At 40.4% G+C, this 17,456-nt stretch overlaps 1 protein-coding gene across 1 annotated transcript in view; it reads left to right on the top strand.

Annotated features, from left to right (window-relative positions):
- sfswap (splicing factor SWAP) overlaps positions 1–16,339 on the top strand; it is a 45,539-nt gene extending 29,200 nt beyond the window's left edge. Inside the window, exons 15-19 of the mRNA XM_020609822.1 lie at positions 7–195; positions 5,595–5,938; positions 7,401–7,517; positions 10,261–10,333; positions 15,588–16,339. Coding sequence (XP_020465478.1) covers positions 7–195; positions 5,595–5,938; positions 7,401–7,517; positions 10,261–10,333; positions 15,588–15,653 — 789 coding nt within the window. The 3' untranslated portion in view covers positions 15,654–16,339. The remainder of the gene's footprint in view (positions 1–6; positions 196–5,594; positions 5,939–7,400; positions 7,518–10,260; positions 10,334–15,587) is intronic.
- Positions 16,340–17,456: the final 1,117 nt, after the last annotated feature.

Raw genomic sequence — 17,456 nt, 5'->3', positions numbered from 1 at the left:
AAGCAGAAACTAGAGGATCGTCTAGCAGCTGCAGCCAGGGAGAAGTTGGCCCAGGCTTCTAAGGAGTCCAAGGAGAAACAGCTACAGGCAGAGAGGAAGCGAAAGGCAGCGCTCTTCCTACAGACCCTCCGCAGCCCCTTCACTGGAGAGCCTGAAGCCAAGAGAGCGGAGCTGGACTCATCTGCACAACTTGAGGTAGGTGAATGATTGATAAAGGTGAGCCAATGTTTGTCATTTTCATTTCATTTTCTGATTAAATCATGTTATAAATTCCACTGAAATGTCATTTTCGGTCACATAGTGGAGTTGGCAGATTACACAGCATTATGTCAGGAGCTAAAATACACTACCAGTCAGAGGTTTGTACACAAGTGTATCACCACTGTCAGCTCCTTAATATAATGCAAATGGAATAATGGTGTAATAAGAAATGAAGATTAGTTAATGCTGGTTGGTTCAGTAACTCTATACTAAATCAATGGTTCCTTATTGAAGTGTAAATGAAGTCACAGGCACCTACAGTTGTATCAGCTTTTATTATTGATAGAAGTCTTCATTTTCTACAGTATATCCACACAGTCATACATTAAGAGATGAATGTCAGGTTTCTGAAAGAATTTCTTTGGAAGGAAGTACTGGTAAACAGCATATACTCAAAGATCTTGAATATATACCACAGGTAAAGCATATTATATTTTTTATAGAGCTGTTGTTTTTGAGGTGAGTCTGCAAAGGCAATCTTAAGCAGAGATGGTGGGTTTTTCCTAATTTCATGATTTTGATTTCAGTAATTCTGATTTGATTAGATTAGATTAGATTCAACTTTGTCATTACCCATGTTCAAGTACAAGGCAACGAAATGCAGTTTAGCATCTAACCAGAAGTGCAATAACAGCAGTGCAGAGCGTGCACTATCTACAGCCTGTACAGTCAGAACTAATGTACCGATGGATATGTACGATTGATATTCAGAGTAAGATACTGTATGTAGGGTAATGTACGATGTAGAACAGACTATGGATTCAAATTACAAGTAACGGAGAGGTACATTAAGCTTAAGGAACACTAGTGCAATGGGATGAGATGGAATGAAACTGCAGAATAAGAAGACCACAATAAGTTACATGAGTGAACAGTTCAATGGATGTAAATAATGCAAAGATAAAGATAAATATACAGTATCTGGATATGAACAGTGCACAAATGAATATAGAGCAGTATCCTGTGAGTAGAGTAGGTGCAAATTAACAGATCACTTCACTGTTACAGGTAACAGAATTGGATTGCATTAGTCCCGGGAGGAGAGATGAGAAGGGGTGAGGGAAGGGGTGAGGTGTGTGTAGTGGTATAGAGGAGGGCAGTGGGGGCTCAACAGGGGACAGAGTTCAGTAAGGAGACAGCTGTGGGGAAGAAGCTCTTCTTGAGTCTACTGGTTTTGGTCTGGAGGCTCCTCCCAAAGGGCAGGAGGTCAGACAGTTTGTAGGGTGAGAGGAGTCCTTAAGAATGCTGTGAGCACGTTGGAGACAGCGTTCCCTGTGGACAGTTCACTGTGCATTATAAGAAGAAAATGCCACGCACCAAAACCACCTTAGCTAATATATTTATACTATTAACTGCTCAGAGCAAACCTTGTGGAGGTGGAAAACTAACCACTGTGACTCCTGATAAAGAAAGCTAAAAATGTAGGTGCCTTTCTTCTGCCCACCAACTTCCCAGTTCTTTGTCGCAGAGATAACTCCCGGTATCTCTTTTAAAGTTCTCCCTTGAAAAGGTTCACAGGGGTACACTAATGCAAATTTTAGAAGCCTTTTGTTTGTCATATTAAACAGACAAAAAAGACTTGAATACTTTAAAGTGTAAATAAGACTTGGAGGTGGTCATTTGATGTGTAGATAGCCTGTCCGTTTGATGGATGTTGAATGTCAGCGCCTCATGTGAGCCCAACTGATGCATAGTGAACTGGCCTGTTGCCTGTTAGACCAGGTGGCAGTGGGCAGGCTCCTGTCACTCCTGCACCAGCTCTGTCACTCTTCTCCAGATGTTCTGTGACTTCAGCAGTGACCATTAGAGTGTTACCTTTCTTGAAGGAATAGGTCATTGCCCTACTGATGAATAAATGGATGTTGTATTTGAATATACTCAAAGTTAGAGATGGTAAACTTAGTTGATGTTCATGCTACCAGGTGCTGTGTGTCACTGAGGAGAAAATATATAACATTTGAGTTTGCTTTGAAGATGTCCAGAGAATTTGCTCTCAAATTGCAACAGTGTGTCAGGTTGTGATACAGACATCTCAGTGGGAAAATGTGAGATGATGGGTTCAAGGAATAGTAAGGTAATGAACATTCCACTATCAGAGGGCACAAGGGGGGATACACAATCAGGGCTGAAGTAAGATAAGACAATTTGTTCATTAGACAAAACGCTTTGAACAGCAAATGTTAGCAGAACTTTGAGCAAGTGAAGGGAGCTCCGACTGGATTTAAGGTGATTAAATCTTCTAGTTGTAGTGAATATTTTGGCAGCAGCATTTTAGAAGCTGATGTTGGATTTTAGAAGACTAGAAAACTGGATGGTGTAAGACTGCACTCTAGATAGTTTTGAAAATGGATGTCAGTGCTGATGCCATGTCTTTGTAGGGTTGACAAAATGACCTGATCTGTAAGCTGTGTTTCCCATAGGTGCTCATCATGTTGTTTATGCAGCAGCAGCAGCGCTGTAGGAGCTAGTGTAGGCTGTCATGAATACACAGAAATGTCTGAATAAGCTGTGCAAGACTAGGCCTCTTTCCGTCTTCCTCTCTTTTCTGTTAAAATTGTGCTTTTTGTCAGCCCGACACTGGTGACTTTAACATAAATATTTCTTATGGGTTCACTGAGACATGACCCAACAGTAATAGCCATAATGCCAAGGAGGGGAGCAGTTGCACCACCGAGAAGAGCAGTGAATTGGAGACAAATGACATGTATGGAAATATTGGTGTTCTCAGTTCTCTCACAGGCTGCCATCAGTAATGGATTTTAAAACTTTTTTTTTTTTTTTTTGTCCAAGCCCTAATTAATGAGCAATGTGTGCATGCTGGGAGCTCGCCTGTTTCTCACAGTAAATTCTGATAAATCCTCCTAATACATTTACTCATTCATTAGAGATTTCTGTTGCCTAGCCTATTTTATAATGCGCAACAGTGGACAAACCTAGAATGAAAAGAAGGAAACTGAGTACTCCCATTTATTTTTTATTTTTTTGCATCCTGTAAACAGTTTTTTCCTGGATATTTCCTCCATACTGTCAGCTTAGCTGAAACGTAGAATCGAGTACTGTGGAAGTTGTTTTTGTTTGTTAAACTAATCTGACTTGAGAAGATGACCCTTAATCTAAAATGGGATCATTCAGTGTCTCATGGTTTATTAATCAGATTTAGTTTTGTTTGGGAGGTGCTATTTAAGTGATCCACTTATTGTTGTGATATTAATCAGACCTAAAGACAAGTGTTAAACCTTTGTTTAATCACTATTAGACCATGCTGCAGCCTTTATGTTAATCTGATTTCAGACAGTGTAATGGGGATGTTAGTAGGTAGGGCCTAGTAAGTTTGGTGCTGTGACTTTAATGTAAAAGTGACACAGGTGCTTATTCAAATGTAAGCGTATGCAACAGCATGTTTGTCTGAAAGATGCTGCTGGGGTTGTCACATCAACAGCACTGAAGTGTCTGTATTTTTAGCTTTAATGTTGCTCTGGGTTATTCTGCTCCCTCTCTCCTCCCCTCCCCTCTTATACCCCGACATTATAACTTTTTATTGTTGCTGCTTTTACTGTCCAAACTTCCGTATCTTGCCAGAGCAGGTGTGAGAGGGCAGACACTTTCTGGGCCTGTTCTTGGGATAAGCTTCCAGTTTGTCAGTCCTAATTTTAACCCAAACCATGCCTGCTATCATTTCATTATCTCTCCCTTAGCCCAGACACCAGATAGCGTCCAAACAGAAAGGTGTAATAAATATTCTTCCCTTTCTGTACTTTTCTGCCTGTTTTTAGATGCTCGTCTTCCACCGTGAGCACCTTTTCCTCCTTTACTTGTGTACCTCATTTGCCGTCTCCTTTCCTCTTCTTTCATCATCATCCTTTTTGTCTGGATTTCTTTCTGCCCCTGTCTTTTTCTTTTATGCTCCATCAATTTCTTGCCAATATTAGCACATGGATGAAAGTGTGAGTTATTGAATTGGAGAGACTGAAGATGGGAGAGTGAACAGCATTTTTATTAAGTTCAACTTTGGGAGCTGTTAGAGACCGTGTATGACATATGCACAACCACACATTCATTTCCTTTCTGGCTTTCATGTTCATTATTCGTCACTTGGGCAGCCATATCATTTAAGTTAATGTAGCATGTATATGCAGTCCCTATTGACACACCTTTATGCATAGGCAGGTGACAGTTTAAAGGAAACCCCTACGTAAAGTGTCTTAGTAAGGTATTGGGCCATTGTGTGCCACTAGAACGGCTTCAGTGCACCTTGGCATCGACTCTCCAAGGGATGATCACCATTATTCCAAAACATTTTCCCTCATTCAGTGTTTTGATAATGGTTATGGAGACGCTGTCTAACACGTCGGTCCTAAAACTCCCATAGGTGTTTAGTCAGCTTGAGATCTGGTGATTGTGAAGGCCGCAGCATATGATTCTTGTCATTTTCACACTCATCAAGGCATTCACTGACCCCTCATGCCCTATAGATGGGGGAAAAAAACACTTATTCAAGTTTTCTCTTTAACCCGTCACCTGTCTGTGTGTAGCACGGTGGCCCCAGGAGCTTTCTAAGGCCTAACCCTGGAAGATAAAATCTGACCTTGGAAGATTTAGCATCATGTTTATTCCACTGATGGACTGAGGCCAACTTTTCAGTAGGAACCAATCTAATATGAGCAGACAGATCCACATTTGGGTAATTAGAGGGACTTTGCAGCTGACAGTTGTAACTTAGTGTGTAGCCAGAGGGCTGCACTGTGTTGCGTGCCCTGTGCCATCTTTTAATCAGCTGAGTAAGGGAAGAATATGAGTAATAATTCCCCAAGAGAACAAAGGACTTTAACTTTGCCTGAACCATTCGATTATGATTTTGTGGCCCTTTAAGCGCACTTGTGATTATAGCTTTAAAAAATCTATAAAGGCAAAAGTGCACAAAAATGAACTTACTAAAAAAATCCTTATGTGCCTCCTTGTGTTGTTGTAGCTACATCTTTACTTCTTTATATCAAGACAACATCAAATATATTTTGTCTTTCTAGCCTATGTATGTATGTGACAGTAAATATTTACATTTTAAAAATCTAGCAGGAGCACCTGATTGAATGTATCATCAGTCATTATCAAGTCAAGTAAGATTGAATGTAAAATACAGTATACTGTGCAAAACGTAAAGAGCCCTGTATATATTCAGTATCCCTAATGTTGAAGAGACAGGCTATTTGTTTAATCTAATTAATACATGCTTTTCTTTTATTGTTGAAACCAATTAAAAATTGAAGGTCCAGCATGATTGTAACAGTCACTGATTTATTTCCTCTCTGTCCTCTTCAATCATCCTTTCTTTCTAGATGCAAGAAGCTCTCTCTGTTCTGTCTGACCTTCCACCTTCTCAAGCGTTCTCTGCACCATCTGCATATTTGCATGATCAAAGGCCCACCATGGAGAACCAAGGAGCTTATCGCAGCAAGGAGGCTCCATCCTCCTCATCCTATTACCCTAACTCCAGAGGATCAGATAGAGACAAAGACAGGGACAGAGAGAGAGGCAGAGATCGAGACAGAGACAGGATCAAAGGGAGGGACAAAGACAAAAAGAAGAAAAAACACAAGAGGAGGTCAAAATCGAGGTCACGGTCAAGGTCCAAGAGCAGACATTCCCTTCCCAGTGCCTACAGGAGAGCCCGCAGGTCCCGGTAAGACACTACAGACACAGCCCCTGTACGCAGAACGCACAACAACACTTTGCTTTACTCACAGACTCACATTGCTAGATCTAAACCTAATCAAATCCAGATTTGTTTTATGCCAATACAGACTCACTAACCCAGCATTATAATTGTAGACAGCAAACAAGACAAAGTACTTGCACAGAGGCCACAGCACTTGGACCGTCTTATACTTCACGGTGTCCGTGAACCCTAATATATGATGTAAGTTGTTGTGTCCTTTAAGCTCTGAAGAAAATACGCTAGTACTGTAACATCAGATCCTGAAATAAAGTCTCTGCTACATAACTGTCCAAGTGCCCCTGCCGCTTTACAAATGTTTTCACTTGTTTGCTGGCTCCAATTATCACTTAAGATGTTCTCTGCAGTTGAGCACACCTCCCAAACCTTGACCAGCCTTTTAATATCTCCACAATTAATATATACAGTATTAGTTTTCTATTGGAAAAGGAGAAGCAGGTCTGTGATTGGTCAGCTGCTGTCAAAGGCATGTAATCTGAGAACATGATTAAACATCTTTGTTTTTATATTCCACTTCAGCTGAACCTTGACAAAAATAATTAGAGGAACATAATATTTTATTTCCCTCTATCCTTTCATACCTCTTTTAATAGCAAAGGAAAAGACAGGAATAAACGATTGTATGAGAAAGAACATTTGGATTGAAACACAACAATAATAAGAATAATAAAACAGAGGTTAAGGGTTGAGAGGAAATGATCAAGGTAGAGATTGGCTGCTTTGTTTGTGCCGTTCATCTGTCGGGCTGAAGTGAACAGTACTGACCAGATTGCTTTGTTTTGCCAGCCCAGCACAGGCCGACATGAACTCGGCCGGCCTTTGCAGTCTGGCATTGTTTGTAGAAAAGGGGTATAATTTCCTTTTCTAACATTGGCTATTTGATGGTTGTAACTCTCATACACACTCTCTGTATTAGCTGGTGGAAGAAAATAAATTTAGCCCTGCCCTTTGTGGAATGAAATCTAAGTGAATTAATCTCATATATTACCCAGAAATATTTAATACTGTTTTCTTTAGAGGCTAGTTTATAAACAGTGTTTACATATTAAGAATCCACCTGTAGAATTTTATTAAAGTAAATCACGTTAAATTTGTTTTTCCCCTGTGGCTCAGTTTCACAGCGTCTTTAAATGTCTTAATGAAAATTGTTCCACATTCACTCAAACATTTTTCAAGCCCTCACTGGCTGTTCTTGGTTTTAAGCTGCTTGAAAAACCATCCTGATTGTTTGCTGTGTTTATTTCTCTTGCACTTTACCGCTGTTGTTGTCTTACTTTCACTCTGCTTTTCGTCCTCTTCTATTCCTATTCTTTCACTTCAGTGCATCAGCTCATCTTCCAAGCCCTCTCTTCTGTAATTTAATAACTTCTTCCCATATTACACTTTCTTCATCCTCTTGTCTGGCCAGATCCCGTTCGCGCTCCTCAGGGAGAAGAAACAGGAGGGGAACCTCATCAGACAGGAAACGTGAGGAGAGAGATCGGGAGCGCCATCATCCCAGCAGCAGCTCCAGCATGAGATCCAGGTAAACCCGAACAACGCATGTCATCGGTTTGTGGTAAGGGGAAGAGTTGTGCATCTCCACTTAATCCCCAAATCACTACTGAAGGGCTTTGCTAAATACACAAGTCCTGCCGTCAGAGAATACTCCACCCCCTTGACATATTGTGTGTTGTGTAGTTTTGCTGCCTGAATCTGGCACCGCCTGTTCCTTCTTGCATTTGTATGCAAGGTCCCCGCCTGATCAAAAGAGGAGTTCCTTGTCATCCTCAGGACAGATGCAAACTGCGGGTTCATCTCTCTCTCCCTATACATCACCTCGCAGACTTTTGTCCCTACCAGCTAGCCCCACCTTCAGCCAGGCCCACTCCAGGTAGATCGCTACAGGCCTGTCAATCAACCACCTAAGCATTTAGATCACTTTCCCAGATCTAACTGGTTACAGAAACAAAGGGCCACTAGGAGAATTTGGGCATAAAGCTGACAAATGAGGAGATTCCCACAATAGAGACGACGTGTTTTTTTAAATCCGTCTTACTTAGACCAGTAGATTGTTGCCTACAGTCATATGATGCATCTGTCTCTCATGAAACAAAATAATCAGTCTTTTAGCATTATATTTAGTATATGGCCATCGTGTTTAAGACATATTAAAGGGTTCTTAAAATGAGTTGGCTGGAATTAAGCTAACCAGACAGACAGAGACAGCATTTTCACTCATGGAGCTAACATCATCTTAAATAGCTAGGTAGCTGCAGCTAAAGAAATCTTCCAGTGACATCAGCCCGCTAAACAGTTAGTCGCATGGCCAGAGATATGAATAAAATAGAAAAAGAAAGGATTTTTAGTCTTCAATCTGTAACAGGTTTGTTAATGCGCTGTGTTCCCATTCAGAACTCAGGAGACTACATCAGAATGAAAATTAATTTCTTTAATCTTGTAATTTTTTTTCGCCATATGTTATGTACCATCATTAGAAACTGCAGTATCATCCAGATGATGTGTATAAAACAACTGTAGTGCTAGTTATGTGAATATGAAACTGTAGTGGTTAAAACGAGGCTTCGGTCTAAATCCAGTATGGACAGAAGAAACCTGTGATGGCTTAGAACCAGCATCTTTCACCTGCAAGATCTGAAGGCACGCAGGCATCGATGGCAACAGACATAATCTCTTCTGATGTCTCGGGCGGTGTTGGTTTGCTGTTTTTAAAGTATTTCCAGCAAAGAAACTATTAATGCTGCATACATTAACTTTTGAATGCTAGAGGGCAAAATGGAGGGCGACACAGACAGCAAAATAATACACTCCATCATCTTCCCCTCCCTGTTTGTCCCCAAACGTGCATCCACATTACTACAGTGACTCAAACTGGGCAAGCCATTTACTGCACCAGGCCATTGTGTGTTCTAGAAATTCATTCCTTTTGTATGTACCAACAAAAGAAAAAAAAAAAAATCAGTGTGTAAACATGGCAAGTTAAATGGTACCTAGTTTACTGAAGCACATTGGGTGTAGTTAATTCTTTCTGAGTCAAATTCACTTTTCACTAAATAGCATACTGCTGCAAAAGAAGTTGTGTGCAGAGGATTGTTTTAGAGTGAGGGATGGTCGGCAAACAAAGGCAAAGAGTAGACCTGAAGTAGAAAGTGGCAGTTAACAGATCAGCCTGCAGGTTGTAGAAATGCCTTTCACATTGTGTGGGGTCATGTTACTGCACACAAATGTCGGTGGTAATTTATGCAGCTCTCATGTTTTTGTACATATTGAAGCAATTCAGTTCTCTAGAGTCGAGTGTCAGATGTTAGATGGAAAATGCATATTTGTAAAATTGAATCCTGCCTGTATTTATCCACGATTCTGTTCCAAAGTTTCCAAATACAAGCTGTCAGAATTGGAGGAGCCGTTCCACCTAGTCAGTAAATGAGTTTCAATAAATTATGGATGTCTGTGTCTGTCACTCATTCAAGTCAGTGAATCTTTGATTTGTTGTTGGTGCTTTCCACCAAAAATATCCCTGAATGACAAAGTAATTGGTTTGTCTTTTCAGAGAGGTGCAATCAGTCAAGCAACCACATAAGCAAAATCATTCCTGAAGGAGATTGGTTTTTGTTTTTCACTATTTTAATCAAAGATTGTGCATTGTCTGACTTGGTAACTCACCAATAAACTGTGTGAATGGATGGAGTGCTGTTTACTTTTTACATTGAATGGCACTATAGCAGTTGGGATGGGTGTGTAACGGCGTGTTAATACCTAAGATAGACTGACATATTTAGATAACACATTCGTCCAGTGGACTGAAGCCTGACAACAAAGTTCAGATCGTCTGCAGTCCGCTCTGCACTTTGTTGTCAGCTGTTGTGTTCAGTCAGCTTGACGCACACGACTTTTTCTATTTTAAAAATCCCTTGATAAATTATGAAATATTAGATAGTAGAAACGTTAAAAGCATTGGACAGCTTCATAAAGATGATGGCACATTGGCTGTTTGTCTGCATGATTCTATACCTGGCTGCATGTGATACTGTGGACATCGTGGTTTGGGTTTGGCTTAGATACCTTTTTTTTTTGTTGTTGTTGTTTTTACAGGTCACATTTCTCTTCCCCTTTCCTCTCTTCTACAGTTTACTGCTCTAGATGCTTGTCCAACTTTGAACATTTCAGAAGATATGAATATTGCATATTGTCTCCTGTTAACATGATTGGTTTTCAGCCTCTCTTTCTTTGTTTCCCCCTCTGTCTCTCCCTCTCTCTACTCTCTGCAGGGATGGTTCTCAGGAGAAAGACAAGGCAGTGTCCTCATCCATAATATCTTCTGTTCAGTCCAAAATAACTCAGGTATTGTTCTTTACTTTTATCCCACATATATCCATTGCTGAACTTTACAGCCTACCCAATACAAGTGCTGAGTGTTGTTCTGTGTTTCTACCATGAAACGTGGAAGGACCTTATAGGGTTGTGGTGCTTGTAGCTGAACATATTGTGCTTTAGTGGCCAGCCCATATGTTATTTCTTATTATATGTAGTTTGTTTGAACCTTGAATAGTGTCTTCTGTCTTTGGATCTAATGATTCTCTGACCTCTTGGTATTTTGCCTTCTTTGCCAAGGAACATGTGATGTCAGTACTATATTAGTCATGCACTAGTGTTTTAACGCACAAATGTTTTCATGCTGACAACTGCAGCAACTCATCCTGGTTGAAATTGCACTTCCGCCTCCTGCACTCTTTCTGGGAGCGGGGCCAAGAATTTTGGAGGAAAGATGCAAAATACAGTTTGATATCAGTTCGGCAGCCAGGCGAAAGCAGAGGCCTTGGCAAACTTGCTACCTGGCTACCAAAACTATCTTATGGCACTTCAGATTCCACTTCACTGTTGAGAAAGGATGCAGAGCTAAAGTGCTGCCCTTGAACAGTTTGTCTTCCAGCACTTGTAAATTCAGACAAAAAAGGGATATCCTGGTGGTTAAGTTCAGTGAGTTGTTCATGCAAAACTTAAAGCTTATTAATGAGTCAGCATCTCATCTTCACAGAAGCCAAACCAGTTGGATTAACAGGTTTTTGTTGTTGTTTGTAGTCTGACCTTAAAGCTGCTCTAATCATTTTTTTATTACAATGTGAAAGGTGTCATCATAGTGATGAACTTAGAGAATTATTATTTGTAGCTCCCCTCAGCTTTACAGCCTTTAGCTGTCTGGCCACTCTCTTTGCATTCATTCGTTTTTAGTCTCAGCAGGCAGCTTTAAAAACTCAGTGCACACTCCCTGCTTATCATTATAAGGCAGCCAGACACAGTTAGCAGCTGGAGAACAAAAGCCCTTTTCAGACATGGGATACATAACATCAGTCTGTTAAAGCAACAGGTTTCTGTCATTAAGACATAGGTTGTTCTTATATTAACGCTCCTCATGGCTTCATTCAGACACCAACCATGACAGAGAGCGCCACAGTACATACATGATATTTGCCATATATTGTACATGAGATTGTTAATCTTTTCTTATAGTTGTTAATCTTGGGCACGTCTATCTGTTATTGTGACTGCATGCAATTCAGACTTGTTCTGGGTTGAGAGTGATACATAAATGTTACTAGGTCGGTCCAATAAGATTGCTATGGAGACTTTTACAGAAAAGTGATCAGGGTGCTTAATCAGACATGTTCAGATGCCATCAGATTAATGGAAAGGAGAGCATGTCTGGAAGAGTGAAGCATTTAGCAGCTAAAGAGCCAATCTTTTCTTTAGGAGTTGAGAGAGACCAAAACCAGAGCTAACAGAGAATGAGTATTGGACTGGCATTCACCAATTGACCAAAACACAAATTCACACTCTGAATTATAATACTTCACAACTGCTGGATGTGTCAATCAGCAGCTGTTTGCTAACCTGACATCAACTTCACAACTTTTTTTTTTCTGCTGCCCCAAAGTAGCCAAAGCAATCAGTGATTGCTGGTTCAACAAAAGCATGTGGTGATGGGTTTTTTTTTACTGGATGACTGTAGCTGCCATCAAGGGCTCACAGAAACCACAGTGTCAAAGACAGCATAGACACTTTCATTCACAAAATTACTGCAATCACACACTAGGCTCTGCATGCAGCCGCTTGTTGACAGTTGTTTATACCAAATTTGACACAGGAGAGGAGCAACTAGGATCTCTCCAACTGAAACCGCTGTTTGCCTGCCCATTTATTTTACAAATAAAAAATGCACCTCGTTGCCAAAAGTATATGTAAAATCAAACGTTAGATTTGTACGTAAAACCACAGGCATTCATATACTTAAAACTCCACTGTTCCCATTACTCCTGATGTAAGTCTGACACACACCTGGCCAATAAATTCTGACCCCCGTGCATGTTGTCTCTGTTCCACACTGTTCAAAATTATAATGTCCAATTTATGGCTGACATCCTGCTGCTTTCAGAAATGCAGCACAATCAAATGCGTGCACACGTACCAGCTCAGGAAGAACAGTCTTTAGTATGATTGACAAAAAGCTATCAACTAAATGGAAGGAGGGGAAAACAATACAAAGATCTTTAAAACTGCTTATCTTCATTTCTTTTTTTTTTTTTAGGTGTCATCTCACCTGTTAAATGAGCAGTGCTTTTTTCACTTCTCAGTGCATTGCATGAAGTGATGCAATATTGTGCCGTTTTGCTTCTCATGCAACCACTGTGCAACTAGATGTATTAAAACCACAAAGTCAGGCCCAGTGTGTGGGTATAAACAGGAAATGTTGAACTATAGCTTCAGTAAGCTCTGGTAAGTAAATGGTTTAGCTCTGAAAAATTAATGCGTGGAACATTAAAAACGAGAAACGTGTTGCGTGAATGTAAAGAGGCTGCCGTGACGACACTACTACAGCTTCCACTGTGATACGCAGAATTCGGAGCATATTCTCTCTTCTAACCACAGGCCTCTGTGTTTGGGAAAGCTTACTGACCAGATGCACCACAGATACAAAACCAAACACGACACATCTCGTCTCTCTCATCAACAATAACAGCATCTTTCTTTTTCTTTCTCACTGTGTCACACAAACACAAGCCCGTCTCCTGCCTTTGTCTCACCACAGCAACATAAGCTAGCTCTTGAAACATGCTGTTCACTGCTGTTGCAACAACATTCAGAACCGCTAACTGCTTATACCCCATTTGTGATGTTTTACAAACACATCTTGAATAATTCAGAACATCCTCATCTGCTTAATGGTGTCTCTTTCCATGAGGGTGCCTGGTTGCTATTCGCCTCAGACTATCTCTCATTTTCCTTGCGTTTGTTGCTGTCTTTTGTCCCCTCTTCTTTCTCTCTTGCATGTTTGTTGTCGTTTACTTTGTGCATTTTTAGAGAAGCTTTTAGACCTGCACTTGGGGCTAAAAGGAAAACTTCTCCCAGGAAAATGTCAATATATATGTGAGATAGAGGTGAAGCTCAGGCTCCCTCATGATATTCCTAATAGTATGTTCCAGTTTAATATTTTGACATTGCAGTGTGTATGTTTTCAAGTGGGAGGCCAGTATGTGAAACTTCTTTTTAAATGTGTGATGCAACTTGCATTCAGACTGGTTTAGGATTTTAATAGTCATGTAATTTGAGCCTGGACTAAGCCCAAGTCGCCCCTACTAAACTACTCATGAAGTTAACTTCCTTTTAACAGAAACCAAAGTTTTCAGTGAGTAAGCTTTTCTGTGGGGAGTGATTGATAAGTTGTTGACAGTAAATAGTGTCAGCAACAAGGTTTGATTTCATGAAAATTGTACGGCTACATAATTGGGAAAACTGGTATATCTTCTATTAGGTGACACCACTGCAGACTTAGAAACACAAAGGTTGTGAAAACCTGCAGAGCTGATCAGGTGGATTGCCTGTTACTTCTTACCGCAGGTGTTTTACACCCGATATAAATATGTCATTGCACACTTACTGTGTTGCGATAAGAGATCAGTGTGGGTTTCATTGTTTCTCATTCAGACTGAGCTGTAAGTTTGGTTTATTAAATTTTCAGATGTCATCTTTTGTTTGATAAAATGTGGGATGATGAGGAATATTTGTTTACAATCTACATGCTGTTTATCGGTACCCTTTGTGAGCTTAATCCATTTTCTCTATTATGTATCCTGTGCCTGACAGCTGTAATGTGATTTGTAATGAATCCAACACTAGTTGAGCTACTTCCCTCACATTTGATAATAATTTGAAGCATTCTTGGCCACATTTTGTGACCACTTCTTTGTGTGTGTACATTCAGATACACCAGGGTTTAGAGGGAAACAGCCTTTTGAGTGATTTGATATGACAGCTCCTCTCCCTCTGTGATTACAGTTGTTAATTTGTCTCATCTGTCAGGAGAGCTCAAGGGTGGACGTGTCCATGCGTGTATGAATCACACTTGGGAGGCAAATTAACACTTCCATTCAGCAGTGCAAGCTGCTTGCCCCTTGGTCAGCAACATTTACATTTCTACCTGAAGAGAGAAGGAAAGGAAACCGAAAACTAAAAATTCACTCCCTACTATTTTCCCGCTGAGCTGCAGTTTTCTACAGATGATAGTTGTTTTTTTCCCCCCTTGTCTTTGAATTGTTTACATAATACATTTGCTGTTGGCCGCTGAGGATGTCAGCTGCTGAAACTGAGATTAACTGCATATAGATGCAAAATTTGAGGTCAGAGTAGTTTGTGTGCTTCTAGTTATTCCATATTTAAAATATGTGCTGTGTTTAAAGACGTATTAAGGAATTCCTCATCGCTAGAGATCAGGAAGCGTACTCAAAAACAAACAAGCCAGTTACTTTGATATTCAACTTGATATCAACATTAAACATGATGTGGTGGTTGGGAACTTAGGAGAAAAATTGCTAAATGTTAGAACCTCTTCTGACTTCTGCTCTCTGTCGTTTCACTTGGATAGATTCCAGTTGGCTTTTATAAGACTGTGTGCTGAAAGTAGCTGTTTATACTCCGATCTGGGAAGCTTGGTGAGAGACAAAGGTTTGCAAGCAAAACAACTTCCAAATGAAACAATGCGCTAAAAGCATTTAGTAGCTGAATAGCGCTTTAGACTAGAGAGCTGATTCCCAGTGGGAGCAGCATTACTAAAAGCTCTTTGACACTACAGGCAGTAATTTGATTTAATAATAATAATGTACAGGGAATAAGAATTAGCAGGATTCTTTTAATGCCATTTCTCATTTATTTCAAAATAAAATAATTGTTGACTTTTTTCCCTCTCAATAACTTAAATGCACAGTGTCGATCCCCACAGCTGTAGGATACTGTAGGATCAGTTAGACTTTTCCATAGCAGTTTTTTAAATTGGGTTTTGGGATGAATGGATAGATGGGACTGAGGAGCGTGACACACCAAGCGACTGTTGGCCATCAACCATCGTTTGGCCATCAGCAACCGTCCATCACCGTCAACTTTGCGGCGTGGCACTAGCCGGACTCTGTCAACAGGTTTTTGGCTGATTCGGCACGTTGAATTGGCGGCAGACCTCATCAGCAAGACAGACCACTCTGATTGGCTGTTCAGACTTGGGCTGTGTGCGGAAATGTATTAAGCTCATCTATTTCCCCTTTGATTTCAGGATCTGATGGCCAAAGTGCGAGCCATGCTTGCCACCTCCAAGACCTTCCAAGCTCCCAACTCCTAAAGAAGGCATGTCCTTGTTCTAGCTACAAAAACCTGTCAGCAAGCAGCATTCTCCAATTTCCTGGAGATTCATCTGGCCTGGATCTGATTCAGCGCCCTGTGTTTATTCTTGATTTATTTTTTCATCTTAATCTGAGCAACAGATTCAGTTTGGCTACATTGTCTTCTGCAGCATTGTAAGAGTGTAAAGGCACTCATTAGGCTCAAATGTTTGATTTCACACCTGACCCGAGAAAATGGCTCATCAGCTGGAGATAACGTTGAAAGTTTTGGTGCGTCAAAATTATAAATACTCTAAATGTTCTTTTGTATCCAGTTTTAAGACACGCTAGTCGTCTCCCACATGTTGACTGTTATTCTTTGCAGCATCACCTAAAGCTGCTGGAGGTCTGTATTCTCTCCTTCTGTGAAGGGTTGTTATGATAACTGCATTTCTCTCATCCCTCATCTGCTATCCTCTGCTGTTGCGTTCCTTCTGATTTCTTCCCCCAGCAGTCTTTTCTCTCTAACACCTCAACCAGTAATTTCAGAAGCTGTTTTAATTTTATTTTTTTTTAACCTCATCCCTCAGCTCTACTGAGTGGCTTTGTAATTCTGCTTCTGTTTTGTACTGCAATGGGTTAATCTGATGCAGAACTAATTTCTAATCCAAATTGTCAATAAAGTTTCAGTTATAATTTACTTAAAGCTCTTTCTCGTCTCCTTTTTTACATTTGGATTTTTGTGTACAAAAACATGTTTAAAGTAAATGTAAGTTTTCATTTTTCGGTTTTCTTGATTGTCTTCTTTACATTGACTCCATTTTGACTCCTATAAGTCAAAATGGAGTTCATATCTCAGCAGCAGACACTCCCTCCCGGGCCTTCTCTTCACCGTCCTCTATTTGCAGTACACTGATAAGATGGAAGAAATTATGTTTACTGCCCGCAGACCTTCACCTCCATTGACTATATGAAGTTGAATGTCACAGCTGCATTGCTGATAAACCCAACAAACTTAACAATTGATCAGCTGATATCCCGCGGGCGTCGACTGCTGCTGAGATGGTGCTTGTGATCGAGTCCGCAGTTAAACAAGGGCACAGAAATTGTCATTAGCTTACTGTATGATGACCTCAGTTACAGTACAGTGAATTAAATGTTCAGAAAGATAACCCCTTTAAGGCCCACTAATCAATGCATTTTCAAACACATTAACATGGGCTACACTAGGGAATGCTCACCCAACCTTTGTCATATTTCATGACATGTACGACTGACAATTGAGAGGAAGTCTGTCTGACTGCCAGCACCTTATATCGTCTTGCAGCCAGATTAGATGATGACCTCACAGACCACAAGTGGCCAGGAGCTTTGGCTTTTCCTCCCATGTGAATTCACACTGAAAACAGTAAAGAAGGCTCATTCATTCTAATTAAAGTGCTCTCAAACCATTTGTGCAGAATCAAATACATCCCAAACGCTTTGCTGACCTGAAGGTTTTCCTCTCCAGAGGACAGTTCTAACTTCCTCTCACTATAGCAAAAGTCGGCCTTCACCGTCAGGAAAACGGCAGGAACATTAGGACCCGCACCAACAAAGCAAAGAGCTGCTTCAAGCCCCAGGCTGAATATTCCTTCCCTTCTGACAAACAAACAGCTGACACAAACACAGTTTTCTGCTGATGTTATTTTCTTTTTTTACATTATTATTATTTTCCCACACTATAGTAACTTACTGTAATCTACTTGGCAAGTTAGAATGTCATTATGATATGAACCTGTGACTTCATCTGCTATTCCATCAAACAAAAAACCTTTGTAGCT

Source organism: Monopterus albus, unplaced genomic scaffold (genome assembly GCF_001952655.1).
Source record: "Monopterus albus unplaced genomic scaffold, M_albus_1.0 scaffold102.1, whole genome shotgun sequence".
NCBI lineage: Eukaryota > Metazoa > Chordata > Actinopteri > Synbranchiformes > Synbranchidae > Monopterus > Monopterus albus.
Note: the sequence above shows the minus strand (reverse complement) of the source record. Positions and strands in the feature narration are given on the sequence as shown.